General features: G+C 48.4%; 1 protein-coding gene across 1 annotated transcript in view; it reads left to right on the top strand.

Annotated features, from left to right (window-relative positions):
* The window catches only part of SEC14L5 (SEC14 like lipid binding 5), a 39443-nt gene that overhangs the window by 4552 nt on the left and 11076 nt on the right, over positions 1-23815 (top strand). Inside the window, exons 3-8 of the mRNA XM_063414481.1 lie at positions 1234-1309; positions 15109-15258; positions 15351-15482; positions 17585-17713; positions 18320-18530; positions 20179-20291. Coding sequence (XP_063270551.1) covers positions 1247-1309; positions 15109-15258; positions 15351-15482; positions 17585-17713; positions 18320-18530; positions 20179-20291 — 798 coding nt within the window. The 5' untranslated portion in view covers positions 1234-1246. The remainder of the gene's footprint in view (positions 1-1233; positions 1310-15108; positions 15259-15350; positions 15483-17584; positions 17714-18319; positions 18531-20178; positions 20292-23815) is intronic.

Raw genomic sequence — 23815 nt, 5'->3', positions numbered from 1 at the left:
ACTGGCTTTTAGCACCAGGGAGACTGAGAGATCCAGCAAGTCCTGACCTTTGCTGCTTGGGTAATGTGATCCTCTGCAGAGGAACTGTCTGATCGCTGGACCCTGTTTCTCCAAAAATCCCCTGTTCTCAGGTACTCAAACTTTTAAAGTCCTTCTCCCCTCGCCCTTGGTTAGATTGTACAACGTGATGGCATTTTGCAGCAATTTTTGAGGGAGAATCTATTGCCTATTCATATTTCACCTCCAGTTTTGGGCTGAAAATGTCAGGGATAAGTTGTCTGAGTGCTCTGACGGTTGAGTTCAGCGCTACACTGCGTCATGTTGCCGAGGGCTGTGTCTGCTCAGCAGTGGAATTTGAGTGGGGTGGAATGAGCACAGTGCCTCCAAGCAGCCGTCCAGCCTTTTGTGCCCTGCTGCTCGTGGATGGTATTTGCAGGAGCAGTACAAAGGAATTCCTCCAGGAATTGCAGAAAGCAAGCTAATAACGCTTCCCTTGAGATGCCGGTTACTGATGCATGTTTGAGGGTTAAAACCCAGGCAGGAGTCTGAGGGAGGAATCCTGATGAGGACAGTGAGAGGTGGCTGGGAGCAGGGAAATGCTGAGGACGGGATTGTTCCCATTGCCTGCAGTTCTTGCCTCAGTTCAGCTGGAACAGTGGGCATCCAGGCAGTGGGATGTGATTGCCAGCTTAGCATCAGGCATGTTCTTTCAGCTTGCTGCTTCCTTTTCCTTCCTTTCAGTGAGCTAAAACAACTGAATCCTACTTTGTGCACAAAAGCATTTAAAACACCAGGATATGGCAAACTGTGGAAGCTTGCACTGGGAAATATTTTGCCCTAATGATTACAGATATAATGTAGGGAAGGGGGATAGGGGGAAGAATTACCATGTATGTTCTGTGAGGTTCCTAAGACAGACTCCTTCTCCGGAGTACGATTCACTCTGGCTTTGCATCTCTGTATTGTGCTTTAACTATTGTGAGTTTTGTTGGAGCTCCAAGTTGAATTTACTGCAGTAGTGCTGGGAAGCAGCACAGGATGCTGAATACAGCACTGGACTGGGACTGCAGGGACTTGCCTCTGTGTCTGCCACTTACTAGGCAAGACATTCTACCTAATACATCTCCTCTCTATTTGTAAGAAAGTTACAACCTCTAGTAAGGTCTGTAAAAATCGCCTATTGCACTGCTTGGCATGAGTGATCTAAAATGTTCCAATTTCTCTCTATTACAGGTGTGTGGTAAAAATGGTGCAGAAATACCAGTCCCCAGTTCGTGTCTACAAATACCCTTTCGAGCTCGTCATGGCAGTGAGTAACACTGAGCCCCTTCCCTGCCCCGCCTGCTGAGGGCCGGTGGGAGGCGGGGGGCTGCGGGTTTGGCTGCATGTCTGTGACAGTCCCACTGCAGGAGCACAGCCTCCTTCAGTTTTCCAAGAGAAATAAGGATCAGTATCTCAGCATTAAGAATGGCAGCTTAGTTGTTAGAAGGGAAAAAAAAAAAACAATCCAAAAACACAAGAAAATCTGACCTTCTGTAATTATTCTTTGACAAGGGAGGAAAAAACAATTTGACATTGTTAGGCAGGGTCAGTTTGTGGCCAGACACCTTCTTTGCCATATCACCAAATGCCACTCAGTTCAAAATGTGACCATATGTGATCCCAATCAGCACTGTAGTGTGGATGTATCTGTAACTGGATTCTGAATAATACTGAGCTTTTTTATTTGGTTAAAGGCTGGAAATCTTTGGGGAAAGTCTCCTATATTGTTCTTCCCTGTCCACTTTGTGACTGAACTGTCGGGAGATCTCTCTCCAAATCGTGTGATTTCTGCAAGGGGCTTGAGGGCTGTCATTGAAGTTCATTCACTGGGGATGCAGAAGGCTGATGTTGACCATGGGAGCTGCTTTAGACAGAGTTTCTGTGTGATATTCTGAACTTTGTCACAATTAGGTGTGAGTCAAATACCCTTCTTAGAGATTTACTCTTGCATTTCAAGGGCAGCATTTGGGCATTGTTAGAGGAGCTTGCTTATGGAGCCTTGCAAGGTTTTGTTTTGTAATCTGCTGGGTATTTCAGTCAGCTGAAGGGATCCCCAGGCTCGGCATTTGCTACTTTCCCCCTGCTGCTTCCTCCATTGCCTGTTCCCAGTTCCTTTAGTTTCTGGGAGCCCAGAATCCAGAATGAAGATGGAAGGCTGGAGCCGTTGCAGACAGCTGATGTGATTCCCATGAATGGAAGGGAAAGCCTCTATTCCGTTCCTCTTGACAATGTGGCCTCTTCAAGATTCCTGAGAAATACATGCCTAAGATTTGTTTTATCCAAAACAGCCTCCAATCGTTTATTTCAGCAGTTAAAACTGGGGTAATCAGTTTGTTCCTCATTGTGAATAAGGGACCCCAAAGGTAGCAGCAGCTGAGGGTGGTTGCAAAGTGCTTCACTTTGCACTCTGATCATCCAGATTAACGCTGCTTTTGCTGACAGTTGAGCTCCCTCCCAAATCCTCCCCATTTTTTCCCAGTCTTACCCAGATTTGCCATGTCTGTTCACAGCTAAACCAGTAATGTGCCACAGAATTGCCCTGACAGCCTGGGGCTGATGTGTGTGGCAGTGAAGCTTTTCTGGCTGTGCTGTTTGCTCTCTCAGTGTATCGTGTGTGAGAATAAGACACCAATACCTGTGATGAAGATCCTGGGAGCCTTTGCTCCGTGCACACCTCTCCACATTCCTGTTGTCTCTGTTAGTAGGATAAAGCTACCACCAGATGCTCCTCAGTCGATTGGCTGCTAATTGAGGAGGGCTGCCTTGAAACAAATCCTTTGTAAGCTTGTTAGCAAAAGCCTAAAGGCCAGGGGCTGGTGGGCTTAATTTTGAAGTGGTTTAGTTTTATTTGCATTCAGTTTTTCAGCATAAAAGAACTTAAAATTCCCTGGGAATTGAGGGCTGGGATTGTAAATGTCATCCTTTAGTTGTTCAGCAAATCTTAACAAAGTTGTTACTCTCCTTACTTATGAGCAAGTTCCTTTTCCAGGGTCACCCAGCAGACTGTGCTGTGGAGTAGGGAGGTAAATATAGACCCGTTAGCCCCCCTCTCCCCCGATGTCCTGGGAGAATCCCGTGTTCCCAGCAGGATCTGCTGTTGCAGAGCAGCATTTCAGGCTTGTGGAGGTCCGTGCAGGCTGAGCTGGATGCAGACTGGTTGCCACTGTTGCCTGCTCAGACGGAGGCTCCTGCTCGTGTGGAGGCAGCGTGGATCTCACAGATCTCGCAGAGCTGTCAGGTACCAGCTGTCAGTTGCTGGAAGTTTTGCAGGGAGGAGTGGGTGTGCAGTGAAGCTGTTTTGCTCCTCAGCACGTGGCATTGCTGTTAATCCCCTTCACCATAAATCTGACAGCAGCTTCCTCAGCACTGAGATTCAGCTGCTTTCATCTTTTCCCCTCAAATGCTGTGTGGGAACCTTTGGAGGGCCAAGGTCTCAGGCTGTGGTAGGGAAGCAGAGGTGACCCCAAGACCCCACGTTTTTCAGATCTCTGGGCACCCTTCAGCCTGATACACTTGTGCTTAATTCCTCATGGGGGAGGGTCAGCCCTCACAACACAGCCTGAACAGAACACAGGAAAGTGGGAAAAGTATTTTTCCCTCAGAACCTTCAGTGTTTGGACCCCACTACAGAAAGCAGTGAGTGTGCTTTGCTCACATAGGAGAGTTTGAAAAATAGCATTATCACAGCCAAATCTGGCAAGCAATTCCTTGCTTCCTGGCCTGGCTCACACACATGTGTTTCCCAGGCCCTTTGTGGAGCCCACCTTCAGGAACAGGAGTTCTTCTCCTTGGACTTGTGCAGCCCTATGTGTGCCTGGGGCTTTGCTCCAGGGATGAGCTGGGGCTGTTCTCGGTGATACCTTTGTTACTGTGTGTCAGGGTAATTATCCCTGGGTTTACACTCTGCCGTTTGCTAATGCTCCTGCAGCTTGGGTTGGAGCATTTGCAGGCAGGAGATTTGACGTGTATTCCAAGTCCTTGGAAGGACATTCCCCTCCTTGCTCTCTTTGCCAGTTCTGTGCATCTGAGGAAGTAAAAAGAAATCAGCTTAACAAGTCTTTTCTTGTCATTTGGGAGTTCTGAATTTTTCTTTTTTCTTGTCCTTCTTTCTAAAAAAGATTTAAGCAGAGGGTGGTTTTTCCACACCTGTCCAAGGTCACTGTAGTCATTTCCACCTGCTTTGTTCCTAACTTGGATTCACATTAATGGATCAAAAGTATTATGCTATTCAAACACATATTCAGTGCCTGACACCTTTATCCCTTATACTTGAAAAGAATCTTGACTTCTCTTGTACTTTGTTATCTTGTCATGTTTTTCCTTTCTATTTTATCTTTTTTGTCTGTGTCCTCTTTTAAAGGGAGCTGTTCCTCCAATGGATTGTCCATGCCTCTCTGGGCCTCATCTTGTCTTCCCCTCAATTAGATCAGCAGATTTGACATTGCATGTCTTCTAATTTTACCTTACAGCCAAGAAAATTCCCAAGTATAAACTTCCTTTTCATTTTCTTTCTGTTGTAGTTGGAAAGCTAAAAGGGATTTTTAAAAAATGTTATAATGAATGAAAAATCCAGAAGGAGAGGTACCTCTGCTACATATGAGTGCTGCAAATATTTGTGAGCCTTCTGTGATGTGCTGGGGGTGAGAATTTGGTTTGGGTGATCAAGTCCAACATGCAGGAAACAGCTGAGAGAGATATTACATATTTAATGTTATTTGCAATGAATTATTAGGTTAGATGAGATAGCTGTAGCTGGAGGGTTTCAGCTTTGAACAGGGTAGAGAGTTGTGTTCCTGGTATTTTTAGTAGTGCCTCAGCCCTTCACGCTCACGGTTGACATCTGCCATTTTCACACACTTTAGAGGATTTACAGGATTAGGTCCCTATAGCTACAGGTTGGGAATAACCCCCCAGAGACCTTACAGGGTCTTCTGTATGTGATGGATGATTTCAGTTGTGCATCAGTGGTGCAGATGAGAAATCTGTGACAACACTTGACAGTGATTGCTCCTCTTGCCACAGTGCACTTCATGTTCAGCTCTCACTGCTAAGAGCAGCTTATGGTTTCTGCTGCAAGAGAGGGATCTTTCTGCACTACTATATAAAAATAAGTTATTATTTTGGAAGAAAGAACAAAGATCAGGTGTTGGGAGGTTTGCAGGAGCACCAGCTCCCATTGCCTGTGTAGTTGTATTTTATGTTTGAGACAAAACTGCTGTGGAGCCCCACATGTGTCTGATGTGAATCAGTGCTGCTTTCTGCTTGACCTCATTTCTTGGTGCTGCCCACGGCATGTGCTGACACATATCTGTGCAGCTGGGAGCCCGAGCTTTGGACACACACACGAGGAGCCTTGGTGTGTGTTTCTGTGCTGGCTGAGTGCTGCTCATCAGGCATGGGCAATTCTGCTCCTGCAGCAAGAATTTGGGTGGGGGTGGCTCCTCTGGGGGTGCCTGTTTGGTGTGGGGATTTTCCTCATCTCATCACTCAGAGTCTCTGAGACCTGTGGCAGCTCATGAGTTCCCTGCCTGGCTCTGCAAGTGAAAGGTGCAGTACCTGAGCTCCTGGCCTGCACTTCCAAGCAGCTTCCTGACTCTTCTGGTTTTAGTGGCAGTTCAGTGTTCTTTGAATCACAGAACAGTTTGGGGTGAAGGGACATTAAAGCCCATCTCATCTCTCCCCTGCCATGTGCAGGGACACCTCCCACTGTCCCAGGCTGCTCCAGGCCCTGTCCAGCCTGGCCTTGGACACTGCCAGGGCTCCAGGGGCAGCCACAGCTGCTCTGGGCACCCTGTGCCTGGCCCTCATCTCCCTCTCAGGGAACAATTTCTCCCCAACATCCCATCTGCCCTGTGGCAGGGTGAAATCATTCTCCTGTGTCCTGTCACTCCCTGTCCTCATGCAAAGTGCATATCCAGATTTGTAGATCTCCAAGGCTTTACATTTAGTTGATCTGCAGTTTTTTATTTCACAGATAAGACAAAGTAGGAAATTAACAGTGGATGGTTCTGCTTCAGCTCAGTACAGTTTGAATGTCAGAGGTTCTAAAGAGCTGAGAGACAAATTTAATTCAGGCTAAAAATACTTCTCATAGAGTAAGCAGCAAAAATATTCCTTCTCCATTATCTTTACTCTCTCATCCTGTACACAGGGTCATACCCATGAAAAGCGAACGTCCATGGTCCCAATGTGAGATGTCTTTCTCTTGTTCCTGACCCTCAGGAGCAGTCCTGATGCTTGTCACTGGATTTGGCAGTGGTCCTCACTGCTGTCCCTCAGTCATCAGACTTCTCTGCACTGTTTGCACACTGGCAAAGCTTTTGCACCTTTCCAGCAGCTGAGGATCTGGCCCAGGGTTACATGCAAGGGTCACCATTCAGGAGAACTAATATCAAAATGCATCACTCATTTCACAGCCATCCTAACATACTTCTGTGGCACCAGTGTTAGGAGATTTGTAGATGCAGGCTAATTGAAAGCAGCTCCTTGCTGTTTTGGCTGTCAGGCTTAGCTGCAGGAGAAGAAACTCTGAATACTGGAGGTCAGGTCCTGACAGGCAGAACTGCTTTCCATACACTTTTTCAAACTTATTTTCCTTTGCAGCATCAACATGCATTTTATTAAAGTTTTTAGATTTTAAGTAGCTTTATTTAATGACTTCTTCCTGTTGCCTTTAGCAGATTGAATGTATAAAGAGACTGTTTAAATCTTGGTGTACTGGGTATGCTCTCCTCTCTAATGCTGTGGTGTCTGGAAGGGTTTGATATTTCACTGGCTGAGGCAGTGATGCTCCTGCAACAGAACAGCTGAGCCCCCTTTTGCTACGTAACACCCAAAGGGCTGGGGGTGTGCTGGGACAGATGAATGTGTCACAGCTGGACAAGGCACGAGCAGGCTGATGTCTAGCAGGGGTCACATCAGCTCTGTTTGTTCATAGTGACAGTTCCATGTGTGTGCTCACAGCCCAGCCAGGCCTCAAAGGCTGCTGCTGCCTTCCTAAGGGCTGCAGGTTGTTTGTCAGCTCACCTACAGTGCCGTGGCACTGATGCAGCACAGAGGACACTTTGGGGAGTTCCTGAATGCTGAGTTGTTGTTACAGACTGGAATGGTCCCATCTGGAACTCCAAGTTGTTGTCACGGTTATGGTATTGTCAGTGCCTGGTTTTAAATAAAAAAGTGTAGAACCTTAACTAAAATATTTGATGCTGGCTCATAGCATCAGCTTTCAAGTGTGAGCTCTGGAGCCAGGAGAGCACTTGCTGCAGGGAAGCAGAGCAGTTCCTGGCAGCTGGAATCCTCAGAAGCAGCAGTGAAGGCACAGAGGGAGGTTGGAGTGGAGCTCTCAGTGCAGCAGCTGCAGGAGTGCCAGGGCAGAGGATCCTGCTGCTCTCTGTGGCCCTGGGTGGCTGCAGGGGACACAGGGAAGAGCTTTGTGGCATGACCAGTGCTTGGAAGCTCCTTTGCAGCTGCTGTGATGCAGGTAATGGCACAGGTCCTGCCTTTTAGGTCCTGCCTGAAGTGGTATTGCTGGGTGGCAGAGCCTTGGAGATGGAGAGAGAATCGATGTGCAAGGAGGAAAAATGCTTCAAAACAGGTGTTCTTTGGTGGTCAACCCATGCCACACGTGACAGGAAATGTCCTGATAATAACTTAAGCAGTAGTTAAGAAATCCCTGCAAAACAGGATCTGCTCTGTTTGTTATTGATTGTTACAGGTTATAGGTATATGTTACAGATTTTTATTGATATATAGATTGTTTGGGATATAAAACTTGACAATTCCTCCTTGGGTGTGGATGGTCTGCCTGCAGCCATGGGCTGTGCCAGGTATTGTAAAGAAGGCAGCTTCCCTCATCCCTACTTTTTGCCATGTTTGGAAGGTGAGTTCGCTGTGACTGCCAGAAGCTACTGAGTTAACATTTTATGCACTTAGAGATAATCTAGTGTTGACTCAAGACAGGATGCTTCAGTGTGACTTGAAGGCTTGAAACGCTGCTGTCAAGATACACTAAAAATATCCCCTCATCTTCCTGCTGAGCAGCATTTGGCACTGGGAGCCTGGGAGTGCTGCTCTGTGTGTCAGCAGGGCTGGCTCTGCTCTGGGGTGCTCAGCCCTGGGCCCCGCCACCTCTTCCATGAGCATGGAGCAGGTTTGAGAGTGAGCCATAGCTGGGAAAGAGCTGACATTTCTCCTGGGATCGTGGTGTGGGAGGTTTCCCCTCAAGCGAGTAGAGAGAGTTTGGTGAGTGCTGTTTGTCACAGCTGCTGGGTGATGGAGGAGCTGCTTGTTCGTTGGGATCTCTGGAGAGCTGCTGGCAGCATCTGCACAGCATGCTCGGTGAGTTTTGTGGGGCTGGCAGAGGTCTCTGAGAGCTTTGCTTTGCCACTGCTCAGCCTCCATTTGCTGGGCAGAATGGTGCTGGCACCATGTGTGGACTGGAGAAGCTTTGCACTAATTCCAAGGGTCTGTACAGGTTTCCTCACCTTCTCCAGCTGCAGCATGGAGGTCATTTCCTTGAAGGATGGGTTGTGTACTCTGGTGGGATGGCTGAGCTCTGAAGGGAGCTGCAGTTCAGAGGCACAGCACAAGGAGACACCAGATACAGTTCTGCTGTATCACCCTTATCTCACCTTCCAGTAGTGGCCAAAAGATCCTTCTCTTCTGAACGTGTAGGTGCAGAAGACAAATTAGAAACTCTTCAGCAGGGACTAAAAGATGGTAGAATTTAGAATTATATTAATTCTTACATCTCAACCACTATGGGCTTGTTTTAACTGCTGAGCACAGTGACCTGCCCAAGTTTGACCCTGAATCATGGCCAATTTGTATAAATTCTCACAGCAGCTTCTGGCAATGACAGTGTCTTTCCTAGGAGCCATTAATTTGTGAGCCAGCCTGTTTGATTTTGGGGTGAATCACCAAGCAGTAGATGTGTGATGTGACACTTGACTGCTGTGTTTTGCTCTTTCAGGTGTTAGTCACACGAGATCTCTGCTTCATTGCCTTCCCATTTTGGTTTCTCTCTCTCCACACTGGGCTGTGGCAAGCAGGGGTTCCTGGATGAGGTGTCACTTCCATAGTTTTTTGTAAAGGCCAAAGCCTTGTGCTGCTGGTGACCCCAACTGCTCCACACAGAGTTCTTTCTCCCATCACAGGAGACAGAAGGCTGCAGCAGGGCAGCTTGAATGGGGTATTGTTCCTTCTCAGACAGGAGGTCAGGCACGTTGGTGGCTTCCTAGGAGGGCTTTGTGCAGCTGCAGCGCAGGGCCTGGGTTTAGGTCTGCTGTGGCCCTCAGTTGTGCCTGTATTGCAATAGATGCTGCTGCTCCCTGAATTGTTTCTTTCACCAAAATCTGAAGGAATGAAGCAAATTATTGGCTGTAGTCCAGGCAGAGATAACACTGGGTCAATGTTTGCAGCCTGGGTGCTGTTGTCCTATGCACTTCTCACTGGCAAATCTTTTTCCTCTGGCCAACAGAAGTGCTTCTTTATTTACCCACAGGCCCCAAAGACTTTTGCTGTGCATACTCTGCACCTCTTTGAAATGAAGTTCTCTTTTCCCTGAATCAGTGCCTTTCTGTACCCTAAATATGCATTTGGTCCCTCCCACATTGTTCCTTGTACATTTTATCTTACTTTGTGGCTAGTGGGAAGCTGGTGTCTGATCTGTTCAAAACACGTGGATTATTGTGTCTGGTGTGTGCAGACTCTGTGGTTCCCTTAGCACTGAGACCAAGCAGTGGGAGGGACTGCAGGATGAAATTCCTTTTTCCTAGAAGGCCTCTATCTGCAGAGGAATATTTATGTGTCTTTAGAACTGCTCAAAAGCTGCTCCAAATGTATCCTCTTCCTACTTAAAAGTGACGAGTTGTCTTCATCTTGCTTCTCATCATCTCTTTTCAAAGGGATGATGATCTGGGGATCTTCAGCACAAAATCTGGTGTTGTACCTCCTCCTCACTTCCCTTCCTCTGAACACAGGGCTTCCTTTTTCCTGGCAACCTGCACATGGCTTTAACATGACCTTGAGGAGTCTCATTAATTAATACAGATTTAAACCTTGTCTGATCATGAAAATTTATAATTTAGTACAAGGATGAAGTCTTCTCCTTGTCACATATTCATGTAATATTGACTGTAAATTCTGTCTGCATCAGGTGCCTCACAGTTAAGTTTCTTTGTGCTCCACACAATGTAATTAAATCTCCCCCCCACAGCTTTTGTTCTCTTGGAGGTCCCATCTAACAGAAGCTGCCTCTGGAAGCACATGGAAACCACTCAGGAGCCAGCAGGCTGGAGGGAGCTACCTCGAGGTGTGCAGGGGGGTTGGCTGCTGAGGTGTTTTGTTTCCTGCAGTAATTCAGTGGTTACACATCCCTGTTGTGCATTCCTGAGGCCTCTGTGGTGTAATTGATTTCAAGGTCACTTCCTAGAAAACCCTGCCAAGGAGAAACAGGAGTAGCTGTTGGAAAGATCCTGCCTGCTGGCCATGTCCTGTGGGGCCTGCAGGAACAGCAGTGCCACAGCTCCTGAAGTGGAGAGGCAGGAGCTCTCTGGCACTGCCAGCATCTGACACGCTGGGGCTGGGAATGTGCAGGACTTGCAGAGGCCCCTGCTCTGCAGGAGAAGGGGCTGAGCAGGTGGAGTAGGGGGTGTGTAGAGGAGGGTAATTTCCTCTTTTCTCTGTGGTTATGAGGCTTTAGAATGTCACTTTTGGGGCTTGACACTTGTAGTTTTGTATAATTTGTTCTTGTTTGGCATCTGGCTGACCTTTGGAGTACTCTCTTCTCACAGATGTGGGGTTTGTACTGGTTACTGAGTGTTTAGCCCACAGTTTAGAACACTTCCAAGCATGGCTTTTTGCACTGTTCTCAAGCTCTCCTCTCACAGGCTGATTTTCACTTTTCAGTGAAAATCACTAGCCATAATCTGTTTGGGATGGATATTCCCCAGAGCAGGAAAAACCACTAGGATGCATTTCCCAGGACATCACAGGGCAAAAGCTTGGTCAGAGCACTCTGCTGATTTCACAGTCAGCCTGTGAATCACTGTTAATGATTGCTCCTTGTAATTAATCATTTGTCAGCTTCAGTGGCATGAAGGGATCTTTGTTGGGATGCAGAGGTCACTGTAACCAGTTGGAAATATCCTTATCCTAGTTTGGGCTCCCTTCAGTGTGAAAGGAAAATCTGACACTATTGAACCTTTGAGATCTTTGACTTTCCTACATGTTTTAACTTTTCAGCTGGAAGTTGTTTCCCTTGTATATTTTTTAAATTTAATTACTTATTTGTTGCATTTTTTCATTCCCATGAACTGTATCTAAACGCTTATTTTTTCTTTACATGTAGATGCACCCAAAATAATTGGTTATAGTTCTAAGCAAAAGATCTTGATGAGTTCAAACAGATTTCAGGTCCCTCTGTCTTCACTCAGCCCTCTTGTGAAATTTAATGTGTAATTTCAGTTTCAGGACTGCAGAGATGTAAATGACTCTTTGAACTGTTTGTTACAGTCCACTACAACAAAAACACTGATTTTTGCAATAATTCTTATGTCACAAATCTGGGGAAAACCAACATGATTTAGGGAAGGACACTGGTGGGCCTGAGCCAGCACCTCTTGTGGAGTGGTTGGTTTGGGCAGGAAGGGAAGGAGTGGATTCATGACACCATGAATTTTATATATATATATATATATATATATATATATATATATGATCCTGTTGGAGACTTTAGTCATCCCAGTGTCTGTGTGAAGTGCAGACCCACAGTAGAGCTTTAACACCCAGTGCTGGCACAACACTGCTGTTGTTCCTTCTGGGAAAGGAGAGGCACAGAAGGGAGAGACAAATTCTGGTTCCTGTATCCTGCTCAGTGCAGAGTTCTTGCAGGAAGGAGCTAAAAGAGCAAGTGCAGGCAGCCAAAACATTAAAACAATTAATACTAAATACTCTGTGTCTTTAATTTCTCTGGGATGTACTGTTGTCCACCTTGGACTCTGCAGAATCCCAAAGGAGACATAACAGCCTTGTGATGGCTTGAAAAAAACTAAGCATTAACGTGTCTTTCTAAGCTCCCTCGGTTTTGCCGTTGGAGCAGCCATGGGCTGTTGCACAGAGATGATGATTTCGGTAGGAGGATGCTGGGTGCAGGAATGGGCTGCTGTCCTGCTCAGCTCAGTCTGCAGCGATGGAACGTCTGGGTGCTCCAGGAACAGCTTTGCTGTGACTGCAGCGTGGGGCTTCAGCTGTCCTTCATGTGATCTCAGGCATCTTCCCTGCTGTATTTTTAGAGCTGTTGTGCAAAGAAGATTAGCAAAGGACTTAATATCGATGTGGATATGGATTCTTTCTCAAATATGGCAATGTTCCCCCTATTTAGGCGATGTGTTTGGGCTCGTGTCGCAGTTATATCACCAGGCTGTGCACTGCCATGTGCCTCTGCCCTGGCCTCCCTTCCTGCTCCAGATGTTGTTTAGCTGACTGAAAACGGGGCTGCACTCTTAGTCCTGGTCATAGTTTTGCTGGCTCTAATGACAGTTTATTAGGGAGCCTGTTTCCAGCTGGATCAAGTCCATACTTAGAGGAGAAAGAAGCAGCTGGGAGTTGAGATCCAGTGGGTTACGTTCAGAGGGGAGCCCCAGGCACCTGGATGCAGTGGTGGTTTCAGATGGGCTCTTGTGGTCTCTCCGTGGTGAGGAGGCACTTCCAGGTGAAGCTGTTCAAGTGAGGCCTTTGGAGAGTCCTGGTCCCACTAGAACAGCTCTTGTTTGTCTGGAAACTCCCTCAAATGTTCCTGGCACAGCTGCACCCTGAAAGAGGAGAATCACAGAATAATTTGGGTGGGAAGAGACCTTAAAAGCCCATCCAGTCCCTGCTGCCATGGGCAGGGACATCTTCCACTATCCCAGGTTGCTCCAAGCCCCATCCAGCCTGGCCTTGGACACTTCCAGGGGCAGCCACAGCTGCTCTGGGCACCCTGTGCCAGGGCCTCCCTGCCCTCACAGGGAAGAATTTCTACCTAACATCTGATTAAGTGTGTCCTCTTCTAGTTTAAGACCCTTTCCCATTGTCCTATCAAACTGTCCACCCTTGCCATGGAGTTAATTGGGGCAGCCTTCTCTCAGGGAAGGGCTTTCAGGGACACTTCTTGCAAGTGTGTTAAGGGCACGGGTATGGAGTGACATGGGGCAAACTGCTCAAAGACAGTTGCTCAATATTCTGGTCTCCCAGTGGCCTCTGAGGGTGTTCTCAGCATTCACTGCCCAACCACTTGGGCACTGGTAACTTAGAATGGGTGGCCTGAAGAGATATATTTTGTATGTGCAAGGTGAAGACTTTGGCCTCAGGACAGCCCTGGATGGTGGTTTGGAGTCTGGAGGGTTGGGAGAGGGCAGATGGAGGCACAGATAGGAAGTGTTCACTCTGCCTGAGCGGATGAACGGGCTGGGAAGTGCCGGGAAGAGAGCAGGTACTGAGGAATGCAGCCCTCCTGCCCAGGTGGCCCTGGAGCAAAGGGCACCAGGAGAGGATGGCTGGGAGTGTCCCGTGGCAGTGTCTGACACAGATCCATGAACTCCCATCCTAATAAAGCCATTTAAAGCAGTGAGTGTGCTTCTTTTGGCTCGAGTTAGGTGGATCTGTGTTGGGAACAGTCACTTACCATGGGAGTTTTGGATTTATCTAAACTGTTTATGTTATTCCTATGATGAGGAGTAAAAAGCACAGGTAGAAGAACATGAGAAAAGTTCTCTGAGAAGCGTGGCAAAGCAAGCAGGACGTTGCTGAGGGACTGGGAGAGCAGGGTTTCAAACCTGCGTGCTTTCTTCTGGCCAGGACTCCAGCTGGCAGCTGCCTGCACTTCCCTCCTGATACTGGAGCAGCACGATAATCTGAAATAACTGCTTTCCCGCCCAGAGGTCCGGGAGCAGCAGATACGGAATGTGTCCTTAAGTGCCTGGGCTATTTTGGGAGCAGGGGACATGAATCTGTGCAGGGCCATCCAGGCTTTGCATTGCTGTGCTAACGGGGAGCTGACAGCCCAGCCCAGCTCCAGCACCAGCACATCAAAGTTTGCTTTTGGGGCAGAGAACTCATGAATATTTTTATTCTTCTGTGCTGTATAAAATGGTGGTGTCTTCTGGAAGATGGAAAGATGACAGCAGTTCCTAGAGGAATTGCCTTGGAATGATGGCTAAAACGTCTTAGAATGGAAATGTGGAGCTCTGAGAGTCCAGTGGAAGGAGAGCACAGATTCTCTTCCTGGAACAGCTGCAGTGGAATTCTGCACAGCTTGTGCAGCTACCACATATTTGCAACAGCAACACAACATGCAAGAGGTTTTTCAGAAATCCAGGGAAAACATTCCCTCCTGCAAACATCTTAGAATATAACGAGAGATGAAGAAGTTAGGGAAGGAGCAGCAGCAGTAGGTACTGTTAATGCAACTTCACTGCAAGTGCCAGGAAGACTGGGTTTCTGCTGGACTGCTAAAGAAGCTTTGGAGAAAGAGCTTTTCATAGGGATGTGCTAGTTAGAACAGGGAAGATTTCAGAGCCAGGACAGAGTTGTTTTAGAAATGGATAAACTGAGTCAAAGTGAGTACCCATTAATTGGTGGTCTTACCCTTGATGGTTTAGGACAACAAGAACTGTTTGGCACATCATGTTTTAAGGCTTCACACAGATTGCATTGACACAGAGAATAGAATAGAATTCAAGTCTTTAGCCAGCAGAAATCAGCAGAGCTGTGTTCGCTTTTGCTAGTTAGGAGCTTCCTGGTGTTGAAGTGATGATTCCCTTCCTAGTATTCTTCAACAACAGGATTCTGTTTGTACTTCACGTGTGAAGGAAAAGTTATGTTAGGACATGCTTGGCTGGTGACTGACATGGTGCTGTCTCTGCTTGTACCTGCTCTGCTTTAACTTCACCTCTGAGAAAACTGGGGCCAACTCAGGGGTCAGGGGCCTCCGTTTTATTGGATTTCACTGTAAGGGAATGAATTCATTCAGAAAGAGTTACAATTGATTTACCCAGAAGCTGAAATTTACTTTATTTTCATTTCTAGGCCTACGAGAAGCGCTTTCCTACATGCCCAGAGATCCCAGTGTTCCTGGGGAGTGAAATCCTGCATGAATCCAGGAGTGAGGACGGAGCCATCCACGTCATTGAGCGGAGCTGCAAGCTGAATGTGGATGCTCCCAGGCTGCTGAAGAAGGCAGGTGGAACCTTGGGAGCAGAGAGACCTGGATTTTGTTGGCTGGCTCAGATAGATAAAGGCTCTCTCTGTGTTTCCCCTCTCCTCTTCAGATTGCAGGGGTGGAGTATGTCTTCTTCATCCAGAAGAACACAGTGAACTGGAGAGAGAGAACCCTCCGCATCGAAGCCCACAACGAGACCTTTGCCAACCGTGTGGTGGTCAGGGAGACCTGCAGCTACTCCGTGAGAGCTCTGCCGGGGCTGGCTGTGCTGGGAGGGGGGAGACACACATGGTGAAGGTCCCTGAAAGGGTTTGAGCACCCCTGCAGCACTGGGCTGTGAGCAGAGGCTCTGGGGCTGGAAAGGCTCTTGGGTCCTGGGAGTCGGCTTGTTCAGTTGCTTTGGGGGAAAGGCCTGGAGAGACAAGACAAGGAGGAATGGCTTCCCACAGACAAACTGGACACGGGGGAGGAATTGTTCCCTGGGAGGGTGAGGAGGCCCTGGCACAGGGTGCCCAGAGCAGCTGTGGCTGCCCCTGGATCCCTGGAAGTGTCCAAGGCCGGGCTGGACGGGGCTTGGAGGAGCTTAGGACAGTGGAAGGTGTCCCTGCCCAAGGCAGAAGGTGGAACAAGATGGCCTTTTAAGGTCTCGATGATCTTAAAGGTCTCTTCCAACCCAGTGATTCTGTGTGTCCATCCAAAGCATTCTGTGATTTCATAGGGCTTGAGAAACTTCTTCAGGGAGATTGTGATTCCCTGCTTGGAATGCAACTGGAAAACAGAATTGGTGCTCCAGAACTGCTGGTATTCAGAAACTGCTGCTCAGTTTCTTAGTGATTGAAATTCAGTTTAACAAAAACATGTACAGCTTGGGCATGTCTGTAACTGAATATCCAGAATTAAACCCTTACTATTCATTATTATAACACTTCACCTGAGTGAAGTCTGGCAATTAATTTTGCCCACAAATAAGTGAAAGTTTTAGCATCTTATTTGTCATTATTTTCATGCTCTAAAGATTTGGAGAAAGAACTTGAGCCTTGTTTGTGGCCTGGGCCGTCCCCCTTTGTGGCTCTTTCTGTGCTGTTTCACTGTAATGGTGCTCTAAGGGCCCAGTCACCATGAAATAGCCTCAGCTGTTTCTGGAAGCAATCAGATCCTGCTTGTTGTTCCTTACACAAATGTCCAGATCCTGTTACTTACCTGCCCTTTTGGCAACTGGACAGCAGCTCAGCTTCTTGGGAGTAAGCAGGCTGTAAGGAGCTTCAGGCAAGAGGAGGAGTGGAAAAGCTGTGCACATTTTCGATGGCGAGGGTGTTTCTGAGCCAGAGATCCCTTGGTAGCTGCATGAGACTTCCTAAAAACAGCTATAAATCAGACTTCCATCATTGTCAAAGGCACCGACAGGTCTGAAATGCTCCCAGGTCAACTCTGAGATTGTTACACTTGCTGATTTTGGCTGTGTCCTTAGGAAGGAAACGTCAGCATCTGGGCTTTGAGGGGAACAGGGTGGGAGCTGCTGGCTGCATCCTCAAGATGGTTCCCTGCTCTATTTTTACCAGTTCCCTTTTCCCTGCCAGAGTGCACCGGAAGCAGGTTTATTCTCATCTTTCCTTTTCTGCAGTGTTCTCTGAGACAACTTGGAGAAATGTGATCCTGCTCCTGCAGTTACTTAATATCTCCCCAGGGAATTTGTCTTTTATGGTATCTTTGTGTGGGGGCTGGAGCTGTTTCTTTCCTGTCAGTTTGTGAGTAGCAGCACCTGCAGAGAGAGGGCAGAGCCTTCTCAGGAAAGGGTTAAGTTTAAAAGAGGAAAATATTCTACCATACATAGAGCAGCAGAGGGGAAATAAGGGGAAGGTGTGTGTTGAGCTGAAGAGTGGGGAAGCTCCCTGCCCTGCCATGTCCTCAGTGTTTTGGGGAGAAGGCTGATGTTGGTGGCTGAGTCTCCCATTCAAAACTAAAAAAGAAACCTGGTTTGCATTTTTCTTCTTTGCAGATGTAGGAGTTTTAATTGCAGGTTCCACAAGGCCATCCCTGTCTTCCCATAAAGGATCTTGACATGCTGGTTTGAAGTGGGCAGTTCCACTGATATTTTTGTGCAGCTTTTGCTACTGCAGTTCAGGTCTGCTGGGGCAGGGATGGGTTTAAATCTTGGTTTCCTTGTGCATGTGAAGAATGTTGGGTTAACAAAAGTCTGGATGCACAGTTCATGATGGGTTCTCACAATGGGAATGAACCTGGTCAGTCCAGGTCTGGCCTCCTCTGCCCCTGTCTGTAGCTGTGGAGGTTAAACAGCCATGAGCCATCTGCCACCATCCCTCCTGTGTGTTCCTGTGGCTGCAGGTTCACCCTGAGAACGAGGAGTGGACGTGCTTTGAGCAGTCGGCCTCTCTCGACATCAAATCCTTTTTTGGCTTTGAGAGCACCGTGGAAAAAATTGCTATGAAGCAATACACCTCCAACATCAAACGGGTAAGGTGGGCTTCCCTGGCTGCCAGAGGTCCTCTGTTTGCCTCTCTGTAAACAGACCCGGTGTAGTTTTGTTTATGGCTCTGAAATCCCTCAGTTGGGCAAAGGAAGGCAAAAGCAGTGTGCAAAGAGCCCAGAACGATCTGCTGGCTGGAATGTGTCTGTGCAGGGATGGAGCAGCTGTGCCAGAGGAGGATGGCAGTGGGCGCTGTGCGTGCCAGGCTCCTCGGACACTGAGGACACTCCTCTTGTGCAGAAAGGGAAAGTTCTGGGTGAAGATCACCTGCTGTGTCTCCAGAGCTTGGGCCTGGCTCGGTGGCTCTGGGCTGCAGAGGAGCAGGGCAGCTGACTGGGTCTGGGAGCAGGAGGATGGGGTGGAAGTGTTAGAAAGGCAGCTGCATCCACAGGCTGGGATTTGCCTGGCCATTATTGTAATTCATCATTCACATGGACCTTTCATACTGGAGCTTTTTGACAGGATCGTGGGGATGGAAAGAGAGATTTCCCCTCTGTTTATCCTTAGCAGCATTAATCATCTGTCCTGAGGAAACTCCTGTGCCTTGCTGGCTCTGGAGGAGGCTTTTTCCTAATGAGAGTTTTCCCCTTCAGGGCAAGGAGGTGATTGAGCACTACCTGAAGGAGCTGATCTCCCAAGGGATCACGTTCATCCCTCGCTGGAGCCCTCCCGCGGCGAAGGAGGAGCGAGCCCCGGCCGTGGGACGGGCCCCTGGTGACATCCTGCAGGATTCCGGGGCCGCTGGCACCAGCAGGGAGCCGCCTGCCAGCCCCTGCCCTCCCCCAGAGCCTGCCAGCTCTGACGGTAGGCACTGCCCAGGCAGCAGCACTCACTCAGTAGCACTGACCAAGGAGCTTATTTTAATTTCTCTTGGCATCAGGTTTTTCATCTGGAGTGTGTGGGAGGAGGAGGGAAAGCTATTTTCTTTTTTCAAGAGAAATAAACAATGGAACTTCTTTTTTTTTTCCTAAAACAAAGAAGCTGTGCAGGCAGTATGTTTTGGAGCTTAGAAAAAAAATTAGGTTTAATCAGCTCTTTAAGGTATTTTATACTTTGAACTGGAGAAGGTTTCTGCAGCATGCTGGAATTAAATATTTTATCTGTTCCAAAATTAATATTCTTGGGAACAGGTTTGGGTGGTTTTTGAACCCTTTTCAGGCCAAGACAAACTTGAGGAATGTCTCCTAGTGCATTTTTCCCACAAAATGCCTGAATCAAACTTTGTCATTCCATGTGTTGGTCTGATGATATCTTCTAGACTAAATAAAATACTTCTCTGGCAAAAAGAAATAGGGAGGGACCTTTGAATCCAGAGCTGTTGTAGTAGAAACAGTTGTTATTCCTGAGAAGGAAAGGCAGCACTTGTTTTGCTGAGTGTAACTAGGGAAAAAGCTTGGAATTTGGAAATATCAGTAGTTCTGTTCTCACCTGACATACTCTGTGAGCTTTTCTGGAAAAAGATGGGAATCCACAGAGAAGCTAATTAGGAGAAATGTTTGAGATTAATGTTGACCTCAGAGTGGTGGGTCCTATCTAGCAGAAGAGGAGAGCAGCCCTTATTTTTCTGCCCATATTCCTGTTCAGGACAGGATTAGCTTCCCTGGGCCTGCTCCCCACCTTGCTAGCTCTGGGGGTTCTGTGGGATGTCTCATTCCAGATGCAATTTCTGTGTTATTCTGCTTATCCTGTGGGTGTCCAGGCCTCCTTCTGTAGGTGATGGCATCTACTGAGAACCTTGTGCCTGATAAGGAGCCAGCTCGGAGGTGTCCCCAGCCCTGCTCCCTGTGTCTTCCACCCCAGCTGCTGCCTGGGCTGCTTCCCCTGGCTGCCCCGTGCTGCTGGCTGGCAGCTGCCAGCCCTGGGTGACACATCCCTGTGTCCCTCGGTGCTGGCACATCCCTGTGTCCCTCAGTGCTGGCAGTCACCAAGCCCTTGTCCTTTGTCTCTGAGCTGGAGGAGCTCTGAGCTGCTGGGTGTGCACAGGACTTCTCCTGCCAAAAGCCTCCCTAGCTGTCAGAAATGTGCTGTTGTTCTCCCTTTGCCTCTGGTGTCCCTGGGCAGAATAATGGCTTGGTTTTCCAGCAAGCCACTTGTCACTGCAGTTGTGCATGAGATTTGGGACACGTGGAGATGGAAGCGCCCAGGTCTTGGAGCAGTTGGTGTGCTGAGTGCCAGAGCTCATGACAGATCTTTCAAAGCTCCTGCTGGGGCAATTCAGGGCTGAATGGAATATTGGTGTTCCCAGAGACATGTGGAGTGATCAGGCTGTAATACAGCACGTGCTGCCTGTGGCGTTGTGCCGCAATCACCAGGACAGTGTTCCTTCCTCAGGCTGGGGTGAGGCTTCTGAGCAAATCCCATGTGAGGCATAGGGAACCCAGTGTGAGAACTGGCTGCTCACCTCCCTCCTGGCTGTGCCGGTGTGCTCTGAGCTGTTGTTTCCTCCCTGCAGCTGACAAACTGGATGCTGATTACATCGAGCGCTACCTGGGCCAGCTCACGCCAATGCAGGAGAGCTGCCTGATCCGCCTGCGCCAGTGGCTCCAGGAGACTCACAAGGGAAAGGTGGGTAGGGAGGGCACAGAGGGACATCCGGGGGGATCCCCAGCTGGGGTGGGAAACTCTGGATGCACAAACACACTGCGGCATGAGAGGCTGGAGAGCAACACCACAGGAAGGGACCTGGGGGTCCTGGTCGATGTTGAGCTGAACATGAGCAGCCCTGGCAGTCACCGTGTCCTCCAGGCACTGTCTGCTCTGCTCTGTGCCAGAGTGGCCTCACCTCTAGTCCTGGACACCACAATATCAGAAGCATCTAAAGCTGTCAGAAAGTGTCCAAAGGAGGGACATGAGGATGGGGAAGAGTCTCAAGGGGAAGCTGTAGGAGGAGCAGCTGGGGGCACTTGGTTTGTTCGGCAGGAGAAGAGGAGATGGAGCACAGAGCTCACCGGGGCTGCAGCTCCTCCCAAGGGGCAGCAGAGGGACAGCTCCAATCTCTGCTCTCTGTGACAGGGACAGGAAACGGCTGGAGCTGTGCCAGGGGAGGTTTAGGCTGGGTATTAGGAGAAGGTTCTTCCCCCAGGGGGTGCTGGCACTGCCCAGGCTCCCCAGGGAATGGGCACGGCCCCGAGGCTGCCAGAGCTCCAGGAGTGCTTAGACAGCACTGCCAGGGATGCTCAGGGTGGGATTGTTGGAGTGTCTGGGCAGGGACAGGGGCTGGGCTGGATGATCCCTGTGGGTCCTTTCCTGCTCAAGGAAATTCTGTGGTTCTCTGATTTTTCCCTGACAAGCAGCACAGGCACTGAGGGACAGGTGTGTCTCTGCTCTGCTGGAATGTCCAGAAGCTCCCTGGCCTCCTTTTGGTTAAAGGAAAGTCTCTGTCAGACCAGCAGGGTAAATGGTGGCTGGGAAAAGAAAGGGTCTAGAGCAGCTTGAATGCCTCAAGAGGGTTTTAACTCCAGATTTCCTGATGGAGAGGAATTAGGAGGGAAGGAAAGAAGGACCAAGGATAGTACCAGAGAGAGTAGTTGGGTGGGCTGAGTAGGTGAAGAGTGCTTACAAAGAGGAGTAAGTGAACCCCCTTGGAAGCAGAGAACAGCTGGATGCAGTTTCAGCAGTAAAAGCTTCCTGGCTTAGAAGGAATCAGCTCAGTCAGTCAGGATGGGTTAGGTGAGGTACTCTGCATTCCTGGGTTTGGGAAGATTTTCATTCTTTTTTCTTTACCTGGCCTTTCCAAAAGAGACTGCTGCTTGCAAGGAGCTTTGCATTCCTGCATGCTGTGCTGTATGTCTCAGAGCTGAGCTTGTCTCATCTGAGTACAGGAAATCTGAACATCATTTAAAATGCTGTTTTTTCTTGGAAAAGTGAATGTGAATCACCTCTCGAGAAATAAAATATACGATGTAGTGCTATTGTTCTGCTGCTGTTGAACTCCTGAAGTTCCCTCGTGTGTGAGCAGGCACATGGGTTTTGTTGGTACCCAGGAATGTGGGTGAACAAACAGCTCCCATAAAACCTCAGTCTGAACAGAACAGGAGGTGTTGGGGCAGTGTGAGAGGCTCCGAGCACCTGATAAGCTCCAGACACCAACAGCACTGTTGGAATTGTAAGAGCTGATAAATTCCTGCCACCAAATATCTGCCAAAGCTGACCAAGGCCACTGCTGTACAGTGGCATCAACAGCAGGTTGGATAACTTGGACCAGAAGGGTGGTGGCTGCTGGAGGCAGGTAAAGACTACAGGAATATATGTATGATATATAATATGTTTATATTATATACTATACATATATTATTTGTATATAATACATATATATATATCATACATATATATATGTATGGTATACAATATAATGTACACACCTGATGTGGCAAAGGGCCCCTTGAAGGCTGTGACACCTCCCTGGCAGCTGCTCTCGTGTCACTGTGATGCTGTGCCAGTGAGGAAGGAGCTGGGGCTGGGCTCCCAGCCAGCCAGGGGCTGGTGAGTGAGCTCTGTGAGCAGGAACAGCTTCAGCAAGAAAAGAGGCTCTGCTGGAAACTGCTTTTGATCTGTGTCTGCCTGTGGTTCAGCCCCTGGTCAGATGAGAGGCACAGGTGGGCAGGGATCAGTCCCCAGGTGTAACTGAGCTCTGAGACAGAGGACAGAAGGCTTTTCATGGACACCCGAACAGTGAAATGGTGTGAGATCCATTGTGGGGGAGATACCTCACCTGGTGGGTCCTGGATGGGAGGACATCCCAAAGACAGGGAGGCTTTGTCCCTGGTGTGACCTGCAAGGATCCTGCTTTCAGCTGGAACAGGCACCGCCTAAAACTTTGTTTAGGTTGAAAAGTACCAACCCACAGGTTGGTTTTCCCCCTGCATGTCAGAGGCTGGGGAATGGAAGCTGGAGAAGGAAAAAGTGAGAGCACATGAGCAAAAAGTGGAACAAGTGCCCCTTGGGTGCTTGGAGCTGGGCAGGGAGCAGCAGCCCTTGTCCCCTGTGCTGTGCTGGGAGCCTTGGGAAGGTGCAGCTGAATCCTGAGCTCCAGTGGGAGCTGCCTCGGGCCTTTGGGTGGCCTTGGTGGGCCTTGTCCCCAGAAGGACATGGGCACACAGGAAGGGAGGTGCTGGCTACTGAAACATCATCCTAAACGCCCTGACTGCTCGGCTGTTTGCATCTCCTGATTCCCTGACAGAGCAGGCCAAAATCAGGAGCTTATCCTGCAAGACTGAGGTTTTCCCTGGAGAGGCTCTTACCTTGCTGTGACAATCTGTTCTTTTAATTCAGAGCAGAGATGGCCTTATTTCTCTGTCAGAAATTATCAAAAAATAGATCTCCTGTTTCTTGGAAAATGGCCCTTCTTATTTTTGTCCTCTGTCCTATTTCACTATCTCTTCCCTGTTCCTTCCGAAGCAGACATTACCTTTACAATCAGATATGTTGTTGCTTAAAAAAATCTGAGGAGTTGAAGGAACAAACTGCAAATGGTTTTAAAAATGCAGCAAGTTAAAGCTCTGTTCAGGGCCTTGCACCATGCAGGAGAGTGCAGCAGTTTCACCAATGAATACAAAAGCAGGCTGAAATTAAGCCTTCGTTTTCTTGCATGTGGGAGTTATTGCTTTGGTTGGACAAGGATAAAAGACTGATTCCACTGTGGAATAAATCTTCTTGGAGCTTCCCACCTTTGGTCCAAACAGAAGTGCTGGATTTGCCTCTTGCCTGGAGCTGTGCACAGGGGAGGTTTGAAACATGGAAAGTATCAAACGTTCCCTCAGCCATCCCCTGTCCTGCAGAGATCCAGGGGCTGTTTGGGTGTCTGGGCTGGGTCTGATGAGTGACAGCTGCCTCTGAGCAGCAGGAACACAAACCTGAATTATCTGATGAACACTCTGCTGGCTTTAAACTTGCTGTGACACCGAATTCCTCTAAGCACTCATGAGATCATCTTTGGACGGCTGCACTCTGCTTCCCAGGACACACAGATGCAGTGTTAGAACCAGTGTTAATCTCCCCCCTGCTCCTAACATGTTTTAGGACTGGTTTAGGCTGCCTGAACTCTGCCCTTTCTTAGGTGAGTCAATTCTTACCATCTCTTGCTTGTGAAT

Source organism: Prinia subflava, chromosome 17 (genome assembly GCF_021018805.1).
Source record: "Prinia subflava isolate CZ2003 ecotype Zambia chromosome 17, Cam_Psub_1.2, whole genome shotgun sequence".
Taxonomy (NCBI): Eukaryota; Metazoa; Chordata; class Aves; order Passeriformes; family Cisticolidae; genus Prinia; species Prinia subflava.
Note: the sequence above shows the minus strand (reverse complement) of the source record. Positions and strands in the feature narration are given on the sequence as shown.